Source organism: Manacus vitellinus, unplaced genomic scaffold (assembly GCF_001715985.3).
Source record: "Manacus vitellinus isolate BGI_N305 unplaced genomic scaffold, ASM171598v3 scaffold_50_pilon, whole genome shotgun sequence".
Taxonomy (NCBI): domain Eukaryota; kingdom Metazoa; phylum Chordata; class Aves; order Passeriformes; family Pipridae; genus Manacus; species Manacus vitellinus.
Window position 1 is genome coordinate 1,311,676 of NW_021940612.1, and position 22,367 is coordinate 1,334,042.

General features: G+C 36.3%; 1 protein-coding gene across 1 annotated transcript in view; it reads left to right on the plus strand.

Moving 5' to 3' along the window:
• The first annotated feature begins 3,078 nt into the window (after positions 1-3,078).
• Positions 3,079-22,367, plus strand: part of DENND4C (DENN domain containing 4C) — a 56,898-nt gene continuing 37,609 nt past the window's right edge. Inside the window, exons 1-10 of the mRNA XM_018080928.2 lie at positions 3,079-3,130; positions 7,031-7,355; positions 13,160-13,412; positions 14,355-14,424; positions 15,595-15,764; positions 17,822-18,063; positions 18,998-19,064; positions 19,713-19,771; positions 21,131-21,275; positions 21,622-21,797. Of these exons, the coding sequence (XP_017936417.1) occupies positions 3,094-3,130; positions 7,031-7,355; positions 13,160-13,412; positions 14,355-14,424; positions 15,595-15,764; positions 17,822-18,063; positions 18,998-19,064; positions 19,713-19,771; positions 21,131-21,275; positions 21,622-21,797 (1,544 nt within the window). The 5' untranslated portion in view covers positions 3,079-3,093. The remainder of the gene's footprint in view (positions 3,131-7,030; positions 7,356-13,159; positions 13,413-14,354; positions 14,425-15,594; positions 15,765-17,821; positions 18,064-18,997; positions 19,065-19,712; positions 19,772-21,130; positions 21,276-21,621; positions 21,798-22,367) is intronic.

Genomic DNA, 22,367 nt, shown 5'->3' on the forward strand with positions numbered 1-22,367 from the left:
AGTTCTCTAACAATGTTTCCAGGGCAGCAGATGTTTCACTCATTACATAATACTGAACATAGCTAACCTTTAAAGCTTTTAGCTGGGGCAGTAAGTCCATTTTATAAAGTACTTTTCTTACTCTGAGGACTATGTTGTTGTTGTTAATAAATTTTCTCTCTTGAACTATTTTATGTTACGTGAACGAACAGTTTGGGTACAACACTGATGAAACAAGATTAAACTGGTTTATTAAATGAGTGTAGCTGGACTGCTTGCTGATTATCATTCTTCGTGTCTCACATCTTTTCCATTTCTGCTTTCTATCCTTGGCAATAGAACTTAATTTACTGGTACCAAACTTGCCTTCATTGATTCCAGCTGCTTGTTGAGACTGCATAGGTCAGTTCAGAATTTGCTTTTTGGCCTCACATGTCTATAACTGCTCCAATTTTTATACCATTGGACAACTTGAAATTACTGTATAATAGGAAAATTTTAAGTGTTGAATAATAATATAGTAGAGTTAGTCTGGATAGTCCAGAGTAGGTTGGGTATTTTTTGGATTTAGGGTTTTGGGGGCATTTTTGTTTGTTTGGGCTTTTTTGGCAGCGTTTTTTTTTGTGTGTGTGTATGTGTGGAGGTGGGGTTTTTTTTTGGTGGTGGTGTGTTTTTTGTTTGTTTTTTTGGGGGGGTTGTTTGCTTGATTGATTGGGTTTTTTTGTTTTGTTTGTGTTGTGTTTTGTTTTCTTTTTTCCTCCACTTAGAATTTTTCTGACTGAAAAATTTTCATAGTCCTGAGCTTCCTGGATTACAGTGTCCATTAACTTAGTGATATTTTCAGTGAATTCATAAGTAGCTGTTCAAGTTGCTATCACAAAAGTTTGCTTCTGAAAGCTTTGTTATGTTTGCTACAGGCATTTATATCATCACATCATTGCCCCACTGTTTTGTATCAGTGGTAACTGGTTTTGCTGACAGAATAAATCAGACTAAATATACAGCTCTGCTTCCTAAAACAGAATCTTAAATTGTTAGTAGTCTGGTTTTGAGTCTTTTCTGAATAAATTTGGAGCTAGTTTCCTCGCTTCCTTTGATAATCTTTGCTCTAGAAATCTAAGGAATTGCACACAGGACAGGAAAACATAGAAAATGCAAAAAAAAAATTAAAGGTAATGGGGAACAATAATATATTTTGTTTAAGGGGGAAGTGTTCTCCATTTTTTCTAAAACATGTCTGAAAAGTTTTAAGACTTCTCAGTAACAAAATTGATGCTTAAGCGGCAAACTGTATATGACTGAGAAAACTAGAGATTTATTGCTATCTAATTATCAGTTATTACAATACTGGATTTGGAAAATCAGTTCATTTCATCACTGCCTCCTCTTCTGTGATGCACACTATTGCATCATTTAAAATCCATGGTTTGAAATTAAAAAGGAAATCTACATTGGGAGAATATTTTCTCTTCCTGTTTCCTGCCATATGAATGATGTATTTGTTAGTGGCTCTCATGAAAATGTTAGTAACAAATCCCCAAAGAGAGACACCAAATACCTGTTGTAGTTGAGTTTCAAAAAATTGTGGTTGTCTTTAGTAATTGTAGAAGTGATAATTAAATATGTGAGAAAGATCTCTTGGTTTCCCACCTGTGGTGTTCTAGCCTTTGGTCTTTGGGTGCTAAGTATGTCTGTTAATTTGATAGTTAAGATTTATTTATTTAGTCAATTTATAAAATGCAGTTTGTTTTTCAGTATTAGCTGTAGAACTGTGTATGACATATCAGAAGCTTAAAGCAGGAGTGACCTTGTTCTCCAACATTCACCGTTTGCAGAATTCTGTTGCTCTGAGAACTGTTTTTTGTACAGGTGGAGGCAAAAATCCCCCTACTATTTCATCAAATTATTTCTAGGCTTGGTACCTTTGCTTCCATGGGAATCGCATACCTGAGGTGATTTGCTGTGATATTTCTTCTCATTTCCTACTTTAGTGCCCTGATCTGTTTGGAATGCTTTAGAAAACTTTCCCACCAAGTTGATTCATTTTGTGCCTGATTTTTGTGTTCATATGCTGTCAGGAAACAGTCTGGTACACAAACAGCCAGTGGAAAGTCAACATTGTTTTCTTTGCATCAATGAAAATGTGCAACAATTTAGCTATCTGACACAAAAAGCCATTTTAGATTATATTCAGTACAGGACCTTGATACAACTTGCTTTCTGGATGAAGTTCAAATAACTCATGAAAGCCATCTTATTTTGTCTTTCACCTTGTCCTTAAGTTTATTTTTCCAATGTTAGAGACCTCTATAAGATAATCAACTTGTAGGTTGTAAACTGTTTCATTTGTGCAACTATTACATTCTCAAATGTTTACTTGAAAACTTCTAGGAGGGAATGGTTCTATATTTGCATATATGCATGTTCAGACCAAAATGCTTGTGACATCCAGCCATTCTTGTTCCACAGCTGGTTGTGTTAAGACAGGTAGAAGGTGGACATTGCATGTCTGTGAAGTTGTTTTTGCAACTCTGGTTTTTCTAATACTCATGTGATTTAGTGAAGGGACTGTAACTGTTACTTCATAAATAATTTTCATGACAAATCACGACAATGGGAGATGCAATCCAAAAAAGAAAGATTTCTAATACTTCTTTTTCTCTTGCTGTTGACTGTCCTTGGCTAATAATTTGTTGTCTTTTTTTTTTTTCTGTTTTAATCCTGTTCAGTGCTAATGGTGTGCTTGAAGTAATGTTACGTTACCTTGTCTTTTGCTGTGGTGTGTGTATAAGTGTGTGTATGAGGGGTGGTGGTGGTGCTGTATACACTTCATATTCTTACACATCGTAAAATGTGCTTCAGAGAACTCACATATAGATGTCTGTGTAACTTTCCTGTGTGTTGCAAGTGACGCCTGAACTGTTCGATAACCACCTTGTTTCATCTGAACTCACTTAACTTTGCTGAATAGTTTGTAATGTTCCGTTCTGTAGTAATTTTAATTTACCTTTGATGCATAGGCAAGATCTGATTTCTGCTGTGCAAGTGAGATGTGTAAGCTGCAATTGCACCCTTCCCTTAGTAGAAATGGATTTGCTTAAAAGTGACTGTGACATGGACAAGCACACTGATGTGAGCAGTAACAGTGCAGGTATGCTGGAATGGACAAGAAAACAGAACTGCCAACTGCACTATGTTGGTTGTTAAATGGTAGTACTGGTGGCTGTCTTTGCACTTTTGGTGTACATATGAGCCTGTGTGGATACATAAGTGTCTTAGAATCATAACTGTATTTTGTGTTTTAAAAAACACCAACAAACAATCTAAAGTTTTGATTGCAAAGTATAGTCCATGACTGCGTTCCTCATTGCTTTTCTAAGTGATTTCATCTATTAACTTCCATGTCTTGAAATCCAGTTAAAGAGAGACAAAATTTGAGGCAATGAGAACAAGAGCAATCATTCAAATTTATTACATACAGTTAACATTGAGAACCACCTTCACTGTGTTCTTTCTGTTGCTGTGTAATACAATTAGGAAATAGTTACAAAATTATCACCATCCCTTATGGATCCATATGGACACTGAGGTTTGTGATTCCTCAAACAGTATTGCTCATATTCTTAAAACAGAATTCCAGTTGTTGTTTTCAGTTTATTTGGCTTATACTGAAGTATCTTTTCAGTTTATTTGGCTTTATAGACTTTAAAAACAAGGTCTTTTGTTTGACTTTTATGTTGACTTTTTTTTCAATGTATCCTGCATTGTCATCGTGCAACATGAAGGTAACACTTTTTACTTTTAGATTTTTTTTTCCCCCTGAAAGGGTATAGTATGTTACAATAAAAATCTCAATATTTTTTAAGTGTTGAGTTTTTCTGTTAGTCTTGCGATGTACAAAAATCTGCTTGTGGAAAATAGAGGACAATAGCTTTTGAAGTTATTCTTGGGAAAAGTTGCTGTGATAAACTTACAATATGTTTGTTCCCTTGTCTATTAAGAGGAGCAGTGTTCATACTTATTTTTCTGTGAGGTATCACAAAAATAGTGGAAAATAGCAGTGGGTTCATCCTGTCCCCCACAAAGCCTGTGTTTATTTCTTTCCTTCAGTTCAGAAGGCAAAGTATTCTTGGGCATACTGAATTCTGCTATTTCTATTTGTATTGGTGGCCATCTGCTGATTTGTAATGTAGTCTCTGTGTTTCCAAGGCTATTGCATTAAAGAAGGTCACTATGGCTTTATTAGGAGCTGTTACTTGAAAGGTCCGTTTTGAGTGATCCTGTTGCTTTAAATCTTTCTGAAACTGGAGAAGAAATTCTTGAAGAGCTGACTTGTAGTGTTTATTTGAAACCTTACTTATCCATGTAGAAAAGGAACTGTTTTGAGAGACTGGGAACATTTTGAAAAACTCGCTAAATGTTGTGCTGACATACAAGGCTTTTGTGCCAAATTTCTCAGCTGAATTGTCCAGTGACTCTGACTTTTTCCTGCCACATGTTAGACAGGGTTTCCATGAAGTACAACATAGCCATGGCAAAGAGAGAAATATCACAGACACAAGTGTATGCTCCTTAGCAAACAATTGCTACGGTTTTGTTGATGCCCACTGGTAAAAATATAGCAATGAAGATTCTCTTCATTTGCATTCTAATATTTCAAATCTTAATATTTAATTTTTTTAAGTGCTTTTAAATTTTTCTCCCTGTTTTCCCAGGAAAACTAAATTCTCACTTTAAAACATATTTGAGGACAACATTAGTGCAATTCCAGGAACTACAGCTGTGATTAAAAAGACAAACTCTTGTGAGATTTTTGATATATGCTGTTATCATAACTGTTTGGGTTTTTTCCTGATCTCCATGTTAAAATTAAATGTAAGCCATGTTTTTAATGTTGCATCAAGAGAACACGGTACTGAGTGGTGTGAACATGACCCACATAATAAAGGGCTGGAACATTTAACAAATGTTTTGGGTTTAAAAAAATAAATTATTAGGATGCGAACCATTTTGCTACTTTTAGCAGCTTGTTCCAGTAATTTTATTTCTTACACGTGAAGTGCAAACGGTACTTTGCAGATTACAAGATATTCTGGCTCAGGACTTTTTTTTGAGGGGAGCGTGGAGAGTTTGGTTTATTTCTTTATTTCTTTCTTTGTAATTCTGTGAAAAGTGCAAGCATCTGAGAGGCAAACTGAAACATCTTCACAGTTTTATGATTAATCCAGTGTAGGTTAGTGCTGCTGCTGAAAGGGGCATACTGCTGCTGCTTTTGTGCTGACACAGGGAATCGCTGTGGAATAGTGTTCGCTCTGGTTGAACACTAAGCAGTCTCTGCCAGGTTAGCATTCAGCCAGAGCAATTTCTTGTTCCAGTTCATTACATGGTTGCACAAACTATAGTTCCAGACAGAAGTGAAGGTGGAAATGAGCAGTGGCAGTATGAGAAGGGACCTTTTAACAGAAGTAGCAGTTTATAGAAGATGAAGTTGAAGGCATCACCCCTGATTTTCTTGCTGACTTGCTTGCCTGTAAGGGGCTTTATTGCTCATTTCATGTTTTTTTATGACAGTAAAAAGGGTAAACTGATGCAAGTTCTGTACCTAAATGTGATTCAGAAGATTCACAAGTAGCTATGGCTCTGGAGTAATTTTCTTGTTCTTCAGGAGAAGTTGCATAATCATGTGCTAAAATTTCTTAGTAAATATGCAGGATGGATAACTGATTTTTCCCTCAATACTCGGTACACTTATTATCAAAAGTTTTAGAAGTCCTTTAAACTGTAAAGATGGAAAATATCTTTTTAGTATCATTTCAGTAAGAAAGAGCAGGATAAGAACAGGAAGGTGATTAACCAGGTTGCAGGGAACAGAATTATACTGCCTTCACCAAACCAGAGTTCTATTAGCAGAGGCCAGTATTTCTGCAGTTACCAGACTAGGGCATTCTGAATACAAGAACCTTCTCAGTCTTGGTGCACTTATTATTTGATAATATCCATGGACCACTACTCCTTGGTAGGTGGAACCTTGGCAGCTGTGGCATTCTTATTTTCAAAGGTGGGAGCCAGACTTCCATTATTTGGTTAGCTTTGTAGATGGGATCTCCAGAAATCTGGTGATAGAAACAAGGGAATCTAGAAGAAGGTGGTCCCAATCTTCCTGTAGGGGTACAACAATATTCAGGTTTATTGCTTGGCTACCACTGTATTTAATGAGAATCAGTACTTGAAATTATACTTGAGGTACTTGAGCATAAGTTGCCAACTAGGTTTGTTCTTAATAGAAATTTGCGTTTCACTGCTTTAACATCATATGCTTAGTGAACATTGGTGATGTTGGAAGAACAACTCTTTACAGGTCTGGAATGTGCAGCTGAGCAGTGATGTGTGCTGCCTGATCAGCTGATGAAATGCGGGTTTGGATGTGTGATTTTTGTAAATGACTTCCAGATGTTACAGTTGCCAGCTGAATGTTCGAGACTGCACTGTTAGGTCTGGGTTACGAAACAAAACGGATGAACTGTGCAGAAGTAGTGAGGCTGTATTTGCAGTTGTTCTCCCTCTCTCTCTCTTTCTCTCTCTCTTTCTCTCTTTGTCTCTCTCTCAAAAAAAAAAGAGAACATGATTCTTTAGTGAAATTGCTCACAAGCAGTGGCAGAAAAATACAGATGCTTTTAGAATGGGATATCTACATTAACTTATAGCTTGCGAAGAGCTTGAATGGTCTTATGGTGAACACAAAGCAATTTTCTATGTAGCTGCTGTGTCAGGAGCTTTGAGTTATCCTTTATCTCACTCTAAACATGACTGTTACAGTGCTAGAACTGAAATTTAATTACTGACGATATCTTCCAATATCTTTTTTAAGCAGCAAAAGTCAAAGGTTTATTTGGAGTCTCCCTAGAATTTTCATGAATTCATAGAATTCTCTATGTAGGAATTCTTATATTTGCAAAAATTTCTTCAAAAGTTCTAAATACTCATAGTTGTTGAGGGAAGGGGTTGCGTTTGAAAGCAGAATGTTTGATTTCTGTCTCTTTATTTTCCCCAGGTACTGACATAACCATGATAGAAGACAAAGGTCCACGAGTGGCTGACTATTTTGTAGTGGCAGGGCTCACTGATACAGATACGGCAACCCTGCTGGACCAAGAAATAAGCCGACATGAAACAAAGTCAACTGGTCCAAAGGCTCCAATTACTGACATTGCTGTGATAATTAAATCAGCTGGTGAAACTGTCCCAGAGGGATACACCTGTGTTGAAGCCACTCCTACAGCCCTTCAAGCCAACTTAAACTATGGAAGTCTGAAGAGTCCTGAACTTTTTCTTTGCTACAAGAGAGGGCGGGACAAACCACCACTTACTGACATTGGGTGAGATTTCTACCACAATTCAGTTCCTTCTTCAATAATGATCAAATCTTACTCTTCATAAGTGATGATGAAAACAGATGTAAGAAAACTTTTTAAAAATGCACTGTTTGAATCTGGAATAGGTTGAACAAAATGTCAGTCTTCTAGTGAACTTATCTTTTTAAAATTAATGGTAATGTTTTAGTTTAGAAGATGAGAGGGAGAGAGAGTGATGAAGCAAAGCAAATATGAGAAATCAAGTTCTCTGCTGCAGTTTTATGAAAGGTGAGAAAATAGCACAAAATTTATTTATAGAAATTATATAGTCCAAATCCAGAAATATTAACATGCTTAATCTGAAAACAATGACTTCGGGAGACAAAAAAATTATCACCTTGTGGAATTCAATTTAATGCTTATAGTAAAAGATACAACTTAAGAATGTATTAAGGACATTTTAGAACTACTGGGGATATAATGGGAAAGAGAAAACAGAGCATGGGTGAGGATGCTATTATGATTATGGCGAAATAAGGAATGCATGTGTTTTTCCCTAGTTATTAAAGAAATAGTAAACAATAGTGTAAAAGTCATACATCTCTATGTAAGCTATCATAAGTGTAGTTTTTTTCATTTATAAGCTTAAATGCATTAGGCGTAAAGCCTATGTATGCCATTTTTTGCCTACAGTTTGAGTGCCAACTGACAAGCAGGGTCCAGTCAGGAGAAGACTGACACTGAAATCTTAGTAATGAAAGTAGTTTCATGGTAAGACAGTTTTCTCTAAGGGTTACAATTCAAGTTAAATAATTAACCTGATACATTCTAGTTTCTGTTCATCTTGGTCATCTAAACTATGTTCTAATTGTCTTCAGCGAAACCGATTTTTAAAATAATCTTTTCCTATGGCTGCAACTGGCACTGCGAGAAGACATATTGCAGTCTGAAGTTATTATTTCAATGGTTTGTCAAACTTCAGTAGTTCTAGCAGAAGGAGGAATTTTTACAGTGAGTGATTCCTCAAGGGAATTCCTGAACAATCAGTCTTCAGCATGTGGCTTTAAGGAAGCAACTTGACTAGCACGTTTATCTTTGTGTCTCCCACAACCTTAGGAACTTGAATGCTTGGGTAGATTTTGTAGGGAATGCCTGCTAAACAAAATAAGGAGATAATTGGCTAAGATGGTGATATTTGGCAAATAGTATTTCTAGTTAATATTTGATCTCCTTAGGATGTCACACCTAACATGTCGTGGGAGACTTTTCTCTCTGAGCAATAATGCGTATTTCCCCCCGCTGTTCCTCCTGTTTTGCAGCTATGTGCAAGAGATGGTTAGAGCAATCTTTTTTTTGGTATCTGTAAATTCCACTGTGTTCAAATGAAAGTGGAGTTTGAGCAAGAGATGTATGCACAGTCTGAAGGCTAGTTTATGCTGTTCTCTATTATTTTAATTAAAAACCCAAGTGAGACAGAATATTTTACCTTTAAGCCTGTCTGACATGCTAAGTGAACATAGCAGGTAGAGAAAGAGTACATCCCTTGAAAGGGTGAAATGCATAGTCTTGTGTCATGGTTGCTGGTATGTGTATAAAAATGAGTTATATTGTAGTCCAAGCATTCAGATGATTCTTGATAAGTGTTTGTGTGTGTCTGTGTATTTCTTTCTGCTAGGGAAAGTACTTAAATGCTGTTTGGAGAAGAGGGAGGCTGGGGCTATGCTCTACTATTTCTCTGCTATGTCCTTGTGTTCTGTGCCCTCCATCCTCGTTCCTTCATAATTGTCCACTGGTTCTGAAGTGTCTGTAATCTGCTAGAGTGACTTCCTGCTGAAGGTGCTTGCTTGCATATAGTTAGGCCATGTGCCATGCCTCTGGATGTTGCATTTCCCAGAATTAATTGGATTAATTAGTTGGAGAAAATATTAGTTGGAAATTATGTAGAAAAATAAAGATTTGATCCTAGGATAAGAGATCTCTAAGATCCTATTCCTACACATAGTTGTAAAATCTAGTGTCTATGTCAGTGTAGCTGAAATAATTCAGCTACAGTCATTCCATTGCTTTCCTAATTGATTGTTTTGCTGATGTTCCAGAAATAGACAAAAACTGAGATTTGAGATTTGTTTTGGTTTAGGTGTGTGAGACTTTGAAACAAAATTTCACCTCTCTTTGTTTTACACTTGAGTTAGGGATATGCTAGAGCTCCTGCGCTTCTTTTTTAAATAACGCAAAAGTTAGGTATCTTGCATTGTGTAAAGAAAGAATTGCAGATTTATTTGTTTTTTAAAAGCTTTTTTTTTTTCAGATTAGTATGGGAAGCTTTAGTTTGCTTAGTGATTCTGTGCTAAGGACCCTTGGGGTTCTGGGTATAAGGACCCTTGTAATTCCTGTTATACCTGTTTTCTGAAAATCTGCAGGAGTATCAATTGAACAAATGATTTTTTTTACTGAAGATGTATTTCGAAAAAGAAAGTGAACTCAAATTTCAAGAAACTGGAATAGAAACTGGAAGATGTTCTTAACAACGAGCATCTTCCATTGTTTCTGAAATCTCACCGGTGTGACAACTGCAGCTGGGTGTTCAGAACAGCTTAGGGTGAAACTAATGGTGAAACGAATTACTTGTTTGTTTAGACAAATAGTAATAGTGATGGCAGTAGAAATAAAAGATAGGTCCATCTTTTCCCTTTGCTTGACCTACCACTTCTCTGACACTCCTGGTGCCTAGTATATTTATATTAGTCCCTTTATTATTCAATACTTGCAAACCTCCTTATCTTAAATGAAAGAGGAAGAGGTGTTATGAAGGCTTATTTTGCATAACAGCTGTGAGAGGCAGAAATATGGTTGTACATAGAGGACAAGTCAAACTGGACAGCAGCACTAGACACAATGCAATTTGCAACAGTTGACCTGTTTTGAAATGGTTTTCCAGAAGGAAAGGTTTCTGTGGTTTAAGGTTTTTAACTCAACAGGCACAATAAGGTAGTATTTCTTCTTTTTAAACTCTGTTGTCTGATGTATTGAAGTATACCTTTACATCAGTAAAACTGCTCATGAGAGAACTTCCACATACAAGGTCAAACAGCCTTACAAAGAGAGGATAAGATTTTTTTGGTCTTTCTTACAAAGAAGGGACCTAACATCTAGAGTAAGCTTTATATTTTATATATAAATTTATATTTTACTTGAAATGAAACTGTATTGAAGTTGATAAAATATTGTAGCAAATAATGTGTACTTAGGATCGAAGCCAAACTATACGCTTAAAGAAGCAGGAAACAAATCTTAACCCTAATCAGTACTAATTAATCAAAGGCAGATGCTGGGAAATAGGAACAAGTAGGAATAAACTTACACTGTCAGGGAGGATGTTACTTATAAATGATACCATGTTCAGTATTTCATGCATCACTTCTAACTGCTTTTCTCTGAATCATTAAAACCATTGTTTAATTTGAGTGATCCATGTGTGGTGGTTTTCTTCCATTTGCTTGCAAATACAATACCATACTGCAGTACTATGCATGAGGTCAGGAAATGGTGTGGGTTTAATAATACTGCTCCAGTGTATATGTAGAAGTGAGTGTTGCTTTCATTTTCATTTTGCTTTTGAGGAGAGGTGACTCCACTGTTACAGTCTTGAACACTGGTCAGGCCCTTAAGTATTTTTCTGAGAATACTTGCAAACTTACTAAACTGAACTGCTGGAATTGTCTGATTAATGCCGTGTTCCTTGTTAAAAGCTGTCAGCTGACAGATGTTTCTGGAAAAAATTTGTATTTTGGATTTTCTTTAAAATACATGGAAATGAAATGGAATTGAAACTTCTGTTTGGAGACTGCTCTGTTAAAATTTTCTTCAGATTAAGATTCTGATTGGCAGTGATGTGAAAAGTTCATGTAAATTCTTTATGCACATTGAACGTGGCCTGAGAGCTGCTGCCATTGTAGTGGTTGGTATTCTGTTTTGTTGGGTTTTTTTTAACTTTGTGAAGTAGGTAACCCAATAAAAAGTGCAAAATACGTGTTCTTCCAGAACATTACTTAGTTTAGAAATAATATAATTAGCATGTGCTTTCCCCATACATATCTTGGTAGGTAGTATATTAAAACTAATGTTGCAGTTTGGAAATGCTGGTATTAGGCTGGTTTTGACCCTGAGATTACACATTGTTTTAAATGTAGCAAATCTGATGATCAGACTCTCTACAACTGAAACCCTTGTTGAAGATTATTGTCCTCCATGAACTAGTTGAGTAAATTTCTATGGCAGTCTGGTAGCTACATCAGTATGCTCCCAACTCATGTGATTTCTTTGCTTTTTTAAAGTATTCTAGTTCATGTATATCATCAGTGCTATAATAAGATACATGTTCATTCTCTTGAGTCAGAATAAATAGTAACATTTGCATATTCCAATTTAAAGATGGGAATAGTATTTAAGTAATATTGAAAGTTTAATCATATACATTTTTTTTAAAGTTCTGGGAATGGTTGGATATGAAAAAACTTTCTTTTTTTTTGGCTTAGACATGTAACTTTTTGAAGTTTTCAAGTACATACTTTCTTGTAGTCTGTCGAACATTTAACCAAGAGTATTTTGGGACAGTAAATATGTATTGCCTGCTTATTTTTTTTTAAAGTTGTGAGGGACTACATGTGGAAAGCTGGAGATCACAAAATACGAAGTTTTAATTTATTACCTTTATCCTTAATCTTATAATGATGAAAACTGATTTGCAAGTGGCAATTACTGTGTACATATTGCAGAGCACCAAGCAAACAGAACCATTGGTTACTTGGGTGTGGAATGGGAAATAAAGCTTGCCCTATAATAGCATCTGTGCATTAAAAATGTTCAGTGATGTTTGTTTTGGCTTCCACATTTCTTCTCATAGTAACTTCTTAATAGCTTTATGTTTGGAAAAGAAAAGCTTTAGCTCATTTAGCTGCTGTGAAGCTGTAAAGGATTTTTTGTTTTTTGCTAAGAATACAGCGATCTAAACTAGTGATCTTGCTAAAAAAATAAAATCCAAGCACCATGTGAATGTTGTTGTACAGCCACATAAGATATATTCTGCTTTCTAGGAGTACAGTCAACTGTAGTTATTATTTTTTCTTTCTCTGTGGAGCAGAGTATTAGTTTTTCTCCTTGCCCCATTGTCATAAGGAGTGTTATTCAAACTGTGAATGTCAATTATTACTGTATTTGGATTAATTTTTTTTCTGGAAAAATTCATCTCGGAAGCAGTCTACTTTGTCCTTTTCCAAGACTATTTCTTAAAAACAAACCAAACCAAAGCCTACCAAAAAAACCTCTCCAAAAACCCTAAAATAAAACAACAAAAACCCAAACACAACCAATTAGAAACAAACAAAGCCCCAAACCAAAACAAAAAACCCGACCCACAAAAAAAAAACCCAACCAAACCCAGAACAAGACAAATTTTAAATGACTTATCAGACATTTCAGTGATGAAATTGTCAGGTGTCATATGTGCAAGCAATGTAAAGTTTACTTTGTATTTATTTTTCATTCATAGTGTAGCATTCGTACTTAGTTCTATAACTAAATCCTTTTCAATGTGGCTTGATTTTTTTTTTTTTTCCCCCCATAATTGTCATTTGTTCCCACAGAGAATATTTTGGAGCAGTTTCTTTAACCTCAAGTGCTGCATGATGAAAGACAATATATGAAATGCACATTAGAGAGTTGCAGTGATGACATAGGGTGCTAATGCATGGACAGTTTCTCTGAATTTGTCCAAGTAACTTCATATACATTTGAATGCACATAATATCTTGTTTCCTTCATGTCTGCAGAGTTCTGTATGAAGGGAAGGAACGCATAATTTCAGGCTGTGAAGTGATTCAAGCTACTCCTTATGGTCGTTGTGCTAATGTGAACAACAGCTCAGCTTCTTCTCAGCGGATCTTTATCACATATCGAAGGGCTCCTCCAGTACGACCTCAAAATTCATTGGCAGTGACAGATATCTGTGTTATTGTTACCAGCAAAGGAGAAACCCCTCCTCATACATTCTGTAAAGTTGATAAGAATTTAAACTGTGGTATGGTGAGTATTTATAAGCTTGAGTTGCTTTTTTTCTCTATTTTTTTAACTCAACAAACACACCTAAAGGAGTAGTTTCTTGAACTCTTCTTAGCGCGATTATAATTGTGTTCTATCACTACATCGTAATTCATTCTTCATACCATGTGTGAGACTTCAGTTTTGTTACTTTGATTTCCTTTCTTGTTGGAAATTACTGTTTCATACTGAATACCCACTACTGTTTGCATGTCTAGGTGTATTTAGGAGTAGTGCACTGGAATTTTAATTTTTTTTTTATTATCTCTCCCTCACCGTTTGGTGATGCTGACACTCGGGGTGAATCAGAAACACCTTTTTCTTGGTTGTTAATAATGCCTGTGCTACTAAGACATTGTAAGAATGATAATTAATGCTTGCAGTTTCTCCATGTACTTTGCTTTAATTGGTTCTCTTTTACTTAGTCTGTTTTGCATTTAGTTTACTCAGGCTGGAATAAGTGAGTTTTTTGAATGGTAGAGCATGTTTAGACAAACTGCAAAAATACTATGTTGATAACCAGTTTATGGAAGTATGATAGAAGCTTCAGGTGATGATGATTAGAATTTCACTTCCCCTAACAAGGTTCCCATAAGATTCTACTTTTAAATAACCATAAAAATGTGAAGCTGCAAATTGAGCTGCTTCACTTTTACTTGTTCTTTTGTTGGAATAAATCAGAGTAGTGTGGTGATGTCATTATTTTATGTAAATCCTGTAAACTCTAAAAAATGAGAGAAGGGTGAATTCTCGTTTTTATAATTTACATGCACTCAGCTGCCAACCAGACTGTATTCTGTATTCTGTAATGCTTTTTATTAAAATGTCTGACTTGTTTGTAAGTGGAATATATGCAAATGCTTACATTTGATTTCTGTTGCCTGTTGTTATCGTTGCTGGTTCTGAGATGAAACTTTTGTCTTCCAGTGGGGTTCCAGTGTATACCTTTGTTACAAGAAGTCTGTGCCAGCTTCTAACTCTTTAGCGTATAAAGCTGGTACGTAATTTTAGAAGCTATCTAAACAGAAGGATTCAAATGCTTTGTTGAAATAAAGTAATAATTTAGTAATAAAGCACTATCTGTCAGAATTTTGTTCCTAGAGGATGTCAGTTGAAATTAACTCCTATAATGCCTTCTTTGCTCTCCTCACTTTTTCCTAAGGAAAAGTCTTAGTAGCAATAGCATTTTCCTGTATTATTTTAGTTCTTATCATGGCTTGGTTGCTTAGGAGCTTTAGCAGAAATCTTAGCAAATATTTCAGATGAAACAAAAGACAAAACAAAACTTGTGTTGTTGGTATTGGAGAAGGACTAACTAAAAATTCTGTTCAGCCTTACTCATATTTCTTTTTGTGTGTCAACATCTTTAAGTTGAAAGTTAAATATGTTTCCACGACTATTCTATTGTTCCTTATTTGAGGAGATTGAAAAATATTCTGAACAATAAATGACAAGTCTGGCTTTTGTAAGTTTTTTAATGTGTTGCTACAGATTTCTTTTTGGTTTTGAAGAAACAAAAAAAAACTTTCAGAAGTGTTTCTACTCAGCACTAAGTGCACCAAATTCTTTTGATAGGAGTAAACTACCAAACAGAAGTGGAAAGCATAGGTAATGAAGTCCATGTACCATAAAACAAGCTAGATGAGCAGCAATAGTAAACCAATGCTTATGTGCCTGTTTTCTACCAGCAAGAGTTATATACCTGAAGGCTGAATAAACAATTTGTTGAAACTGAACATACTGAGAGCAGAAAATGCAGACAGTCATCTAGTTCATCCTATTTTCAGTGAAGGCATTACTGCTGTTTTCACAGTAGATAATCACTTTCTTCATAGGAATTTCTTGTAATAAAATCCATTCCAGTGGCACATTTAAATAGCATATCAACCCGACTGGTTTGGTGTAAAAATCTTCAGTGTGTTCTGGTTTTCAGCAGTTATCAAAAGGGTAAAATCAATCAGTATTCATACACTATTTTCAAGTGATTGTTACTTGGATCACTTAGTCTTACTGTCAAATGAGAGACTTTCTTCTTTGCAGGTGTAATCTTAAATTGTGAAGTCCAGATAACCATCAGATATAGCTATATATTGTGGAAAATATATTGCTTACATTATTTAGGGCTTACAGAACAAATGTACTTACTTTTCCTTTTCCCATTCTTAAGGCTTAATTTTCAGATATCCTCAAGAGAACTATGAATCATTCCCACTGTCAGAATCTGTTCCTCTCTTCTGCCTTCCCATGGGAGCCACTATTGAGTGCTGGGACCCTCAAACCAAATATCCACTACCAGTGTTCTCAACATTTGTACTGACCTGCTCTTCTGCAGAAAAGGTATGGCTCCACACTGTGAACTCGTTTTTTTCTTTTATTTCAGGTGGCTGCTCTGGAGATAAATAGAGATTGTTTCTTTTGTATTTTAGAAATACTACAAAATAAATTGTTAAATACCTCTCTTCTAAAATTGTATTTCTTAAGCCTTCGTGTAAGATGAAACTAAACCAAACAGGAAGTAGCTGGAAGCGTATTTGCTGTTTTAGTCCCCTGTAGGCTGAACCATATACCCTTAATGAAACTAAAACTCAAAGCACATGGATTTCTCTGTTGATTCAAGGAAGGAGTTTCTGGGAATGGAATTGTACTCTGCATGTAAAAGAGAACTTAGGACGAGTGTTAGTAATGTTTAAGTTGTTAGAGTTTTCATATCGTTACCTTAAAAGCCACTTCTTTGTGAATTTGTGTAATTGGGCTCTGTAGGTATCTGTGCACATGAATTGGAAACTAGTTACCAGAAAACAGCAGGGCAGGAAGAGGAACCATATGTGCTGAGAGGTGAATATGTGAAAGGCTCTAATGATGTCCCAAGACTAGTGATCCTTCTGAATTTGTATGAAGTGATAGATTCAGAACATGATCTGTTTTCTGAATAAGAAGGCTGGATAAGGCCACCAGCACACACAGGCACCAAAAAGGTGTTGCATGACTTGACCCACATGTGGGAAAGGCAGTGTCTGCTATACATAGAGACTACAGGATTATAGGTACATCTGATGAAGCAAGGGAGCCCTAGTTTAGGGTTGATCTCTCAGCTTGCCAGCTGTGTGTGTCTGTGTGTGTCTGTGTGTGTCTGTGTGTGTCTGTGTGTGTCTGTGTGTGTCTGTGTGTGTCTGTGTGTGAACTGCATATGGGAATAAGTGATTTTAATGTGTGATTATCTCTCTGTAGCTAATAAACAGCACTTTGGCTCTGTTAGTGATAACAGCTCAACTTCCACTCTGTCTCAGTCACCTAATAGGAAATTTATATTCTTTTCCATTTCCAAATAGAAAAAAGATATTTCTCCAAAATATTAATACTTCTTTTGCAAGGAAGGATGCAGTATTTTTCTTTCCCTGTTCTTCTTTTGCTAAGCTTGGCAGAATAATTCAGTTAATATTGAAACTTTGAAAAATAGGAAGGTAATATTTGCCACGGTCCGAGGCGGGCTGGGGCCGTGACACAGCACGGACGGGTCCGGAGACAAGGTAGAGGTGCAAATGGAATACTTTATTGAGGGGTGTAGGGGTTTTATGAGTTTCAAGTGGGGAAAGGGCTAGAATATCGGGTGGAGCATGAGACAGACAAACGGAGGAACAAATCGGGGTAGGGACACAGGCAAAGGGGGAGGAACATGGGAGGAACCGGGGAAGGAAAGGGCGAATGGGAACTGTCTCCTCTCTGCAGCTTCTGCAGCCTATCAGAGAGGGAGCAGGGAAGCAGGCATGCCTGGACATGCCCAAGAGATACAAATCCTGGGGAAACATACAGTGTGTGTGTTTATAAACACATAAGAACTGTAAAGTCTGTATCATAAAGTCCTGTCAATTGCTGTATGTTTTTCTCCATGCCTGGAACCTCTCCTATCCTGAATCTTGTTCCTTCACAAATATTAGAAAAGGTTTAGCTTGATAAAATTAGTGAAGTCAAAGCTGGAATAATTTTATTGTTTAGTTTGGTAGTGATAGGGGAATTTATTGAACACAAACATTTCATGAGGGTTGGGGGTTTGAGGGATTTTTGATTTTGTTTTGGTTTTTTTTTTCCTTTACCCTCACGGTTAATAGATATTTGTCACAGCATGCAGTTTGCTTCCTTGCCTTTCAAGTTACTGAGTATGAATACTTTATTGAGGAAAGTGCACTGAAAATGGGGAAGAGAGGCACAAGAGTCCAAAGTATTTTGTTTATAAGGGCGTTTTTTGTGTTACATAAGTGAAAAGTCATTTCATAAGCTACTAGCAAAAGCACTATAGTGTGTGCAAACATGAAAGACTTAAGGATGCTTCAGAAGTTCTAACCTAAATACTCCTGTTAAATTCTGAGTATGCTTAGCTGTTTTCCTTCATCTTTTAGGTATATGGTGCTGCTATTCAGTTTTATGAGCCATATCCCCGGGAGCTGCTAACAGAAAAACAGCAGTCGCAGCTGGGTCTCCTGACAACTGTAGAGAGGAAAGTGATTACTTCCAAGTCCATCAATTCAAACAAATGCATCTGCCTTCTCTCACACTGGCCTTTCTTTGAAGCATTTCGAAAATTTCTTATGTTCATCTACAAACTGTCTGTCTCTGGACCTCATCCTCTTCCCATTGAAAAGTACGTAGAACATTTCTCCAATTGTTGTGGGAATGTAGTTATCAGCTCAAGAAATCATTTGATTTATGTCACACTTGCCTAGTTGGTATAGTTGATGCATCATCTTGCTTCCACTGTTCAGCTTATTTTGTACTGATAGAAATTATTGCTGCTTCTGTTTAATAGTACTGGCTCTTGCAGCGCCAGCAAAGTTAACCGGATTTTACTTTGGCTTTTCTGTTAAAATATGTTAAGTATGTTTACCCTTCTTTGAGCTACATCAAACACAGAAAATGGCTGAGCTGTGATACATGCTACATTTGCAGTCCTGCATTTTAGCTTAATAAGTATAAACTCAGGGATGCTGTACAGTAGCAATGAATATGTGTGTCCAAGCACTGCAACTAATGCAGATTGTTTCTGTGTGTGTTTGTGTGCGTGCAAAACCTCTGCAGAGGATGCTTTTCAGGGTCCTAAAAGTTTACTGAAATACAATGTTACTTTCAAAACTGTTAGACCTCTGCCAGTGAGGTATGTAGCTCCTCCTAGCAAAGTCTCCTTAGAAACTATAGAATGGATTAGGCTGCCTGCGGTTTTAAATGGCTTGCCTAGATGCCCTTGTGTTCTTACCTTTTGCTTACATATCTGAAACTGTTAGTATTACTCACATTTCATGCTTGGAAATTGAATGGAGATTTTGTTTTTGTTTGCATAAATAGACTCTTAAATGTATCAAAACTGTAAATAAATCTTAACAGCCTTTCTAAAACATGGTACATTTCATGAGGGTTGGGGGTTTGAGGGATTTTTTTATTTTGTTTTGTTTTTTTAAATTTTTTTTTATTTTTTTTAAATTAATATTGGTACAATATTAATTCCAAAACGTGGTTAACATTGTTTTCAGTCTCTCATTAATCCCAAGTGCTGGTTTTGTAACATCTTGTCTACTTTGCAGGCATATATCCCATTTTATGCACAATATACCTTTCCCTTCACCACAAAGGCCAAGAATTCTTGTGCAGGTAAGGCAAACATTTGCAACCATTTTTAACTACAGTAATGGCAAACTTTCTTTCTTGCCTTTGGTTTCTTTCATTAGGCTTTTTGCTTGGCTTTGAATACCCACTTGCTGGAAGGGAACAGGGAGGAGATGATTGGGTTGGCCTTCTTTCTCATTGATATAAACCTGGGACAAGTTAGCAAAGGAGACAGTTTCAGGCTTTAGGTGGTGTATATGGCAGCAGTGTCCTACTTGCACTTCTAAAATTTCTGCCTTGTACTACCCTTTCGTTTTATAGGCACCATTTGTGTTACCTCACTGGTAGGGTTGTTTTCTGTCTTTCCCTCACTTGTCCACCCACTGCTGTGGATCAGAGTCTGGTCCCCTGGGGCATTGTCTCTTGTGTTCATCTGTTTAATCACCTGGCAGCCAGTAGTGTGTCCAACACTGAGTCACAGACGATTTTCTATAATTCTGAGAATTGTTTCAGTGACTGATACAAGCTCTGTTCACCTAGTGACCACGAGTCCCAGAGGTTGTCTCTGGTACCTGACATTGTGTCTGTCTGCCAGGCAGTTCATGAAATTATGGATATACATTTGTATTGGAATATTGTACTGTATTAGCTTTGGAGTTGTCCATACCAATCACATACTACTTTGTGTTTCAGCTTTCTGCCCATGATGCATTAATATTGTCACAGCCAGTTTCTACACCATTGCCATTAAGGTATCATTATTAACGCTTTAAATGTATACTACTTGAAAAATTCAGAGGCAAATAGGAGTCAGTCATAGAAGGAAGTCAAATGTTACTGCAGTATCATTAAACATTCTAACCAGAAAGTTCAGTATGCATTTATAATGTTATAGAGTGTTGTTGTTGTCTGGCATAGGTGTGTCCATTTTGGAAGTGTAATATCACTAATTATCCTGAAATAAATATGAATTACCAGATTATTGTAGGAACTATGAAGGAATAAGAAGGTGTCTATGAGGAAACAAATACATGTATTTAAAGATCTTGTATTTCAGAACCTGTGTAGTAAGCAATTTTATTTTTTTTAGTAGTATAGAGACTGTTGTTTTGGTTTTTTTGCTTTTTTGGATCCAAGAGAGACAATTACATCAAATAGTTAGGTGAAATCTTTGAAAGTGCAAATGCAAACATTTCAGAAATTCAAAAGTACACCTAAAAATTGTATTTGTGATTGAAGGTTGATGCAGTCTCTGTGGATACTGCCTGCGTCTTCTGGGTTGGAGCTCCCTATGATAGTGACATGAGGTTTTGTTTCAATGGTTTTGTTGATTTTTGGTTTGTCTTTAAGTTAAAAACCAAAATATTCTCCCTTTTTATTCTTCCTACCCCAAAACATTATTGTATAATATTCTTTATTTATCATATTTAATTCATATTCATATTTAATCACATCTGTTGCACAGGTACTTGAGTGAGAAATCACAGCCAGCCACCAAATTGCAAAGTAACTTGTAAGCGCTTTTCTAAGGACAGATTTTACAACCCTGTGCTCTAATAGATGTCATTGCAATTCATAAATGCATACAGTCCAAACAAATGAAATGGAGTCTAAACTGTAGAAACTAAAGGCATTTTGCTATCAAAATGGTGGATTAATTTTGCTTGACTCATATTAGAATTTGATACTGTTATTCTAAGATTAGATGGATACTACAGTTCATGATTTTTGCCTGAGGTAACCCATCATATGAAACTACTGGTGTTTGTCTTTGAATTAGGTGTTAACCAGTTGGATGTGTTTAACTGTTATGAAGACAAGATGCCTGGGTATCTATGAGAAAGAGTGCCATAAACAACACAAATTCAGCAGTAGCATGGCTTAGTGTATCTTTCTTTAGCAGTAGAATTTGAATTTAGGTTACTTTATGGTAGTATAAGTCTTATAATGACATGAGAGCTGTTAGTTAGTTAGGTGTTTGATGTGTGGTAATATTAGTACCATTCAACTAGTTGATTCCAAACGGTTGTCAGAAGTTTAATAGAAGTAACTTTTTTTTTTTCAACCTGATAACATTCTTCTTTTCTTCCCCTTTCCCATGCACTCCTTAGTGGAGCAAACTTTAGTACTCTGCTTATGAATCTTGGACCAGAGAACTGTGCCACTCTGTTACTCTTTGTATTACTAGAAGGCAAGATCCTGCTCCATTCTCTTAGACCAGCTGTGTTGACAGGAGTTGCTGAAGCTGTAGTAGCTGTAAGTACGAAGTGTTCTGTACAGCAAGGAGAGAAATTGGTTTAAACACCACAATTGTTACAGGGCTTTTTTAAGTTAAAATTACTGATGTACTAGATGGTAATTTTTCCCAGCAACAGCATTTAATTCAAGTGCTGTAGCTAATAGCTATTAAAAAGATCATAATTTTTGCATATCTCACTAAGAGATGTGCTGTATATAAGTGATCAAACTTGGGAACATTTTTCTGACAGTGTTGCAAAGCTTTTAGCAATTTCATTTCGATGTGCTGCATATAACTTCTTGATTTTTATTGTACAGTTTCTGTTGTCTTGTTTTAATGCGTTAATTTAATTTTTTTCTTCAGATGATATTTCCATTTCAGTGGCAATGTCCATATATCCCCCTCTGTCCTTTGTCTCTGGCCACCGTACTCAGTGCACCAGTTCCATTTATTGTTGGAGTTGATTCACGATATTTTGATCTGTACGATCCACCGCAGGATATTGTGTGCGTTGACTTAGACACAAATATGGTGTACATGTAAGTTTTGTGGAGATTTTACGTTTATCTGTAGATGGAGAGATTGCTGAAATGCTCAGGAGATAAAATTGTTAAATGATCTTTTATCCACTATGGTTTGTTTCTTACTGTCCCCTGTTCTTTTTCTCATTTCTAATGCTTCATACCAAATTAAAATTTACTGAGTCAAGGATCAACACTTGGTACTTCCTGTAAAAATGTGATGCAGATGTTGCTGTAAATTTAGTAACAATGGTAAGTAACTAGGGAAGGGATTGTCACCCTGTACTTGGCATTGGTGAGACTGCACCTGAAATCCTGTGTTCAGTTTTGCACCCCTTATGACAAGAAAGACATTGTGATGCTGGAGTGAGTCCAGAAGAGGGCAGTGGAGCTGGTGAAGGGTCTGGAGCACAAGTGTTTTTGAGGAGGAGCTGGGGTGTTTAGTCTGTAGGAAAGGAGCCTGGGGGAGACCTTATTGCTCTTTACAACTGTCTGAAAGGAGATTGTAGTCAGGTGGAGGTCAGCCTCTTCTCCCAAGTAACAGGCAGCAGGATGAAAGGAAATGGCATCAAGTTGCACTAGATAAGG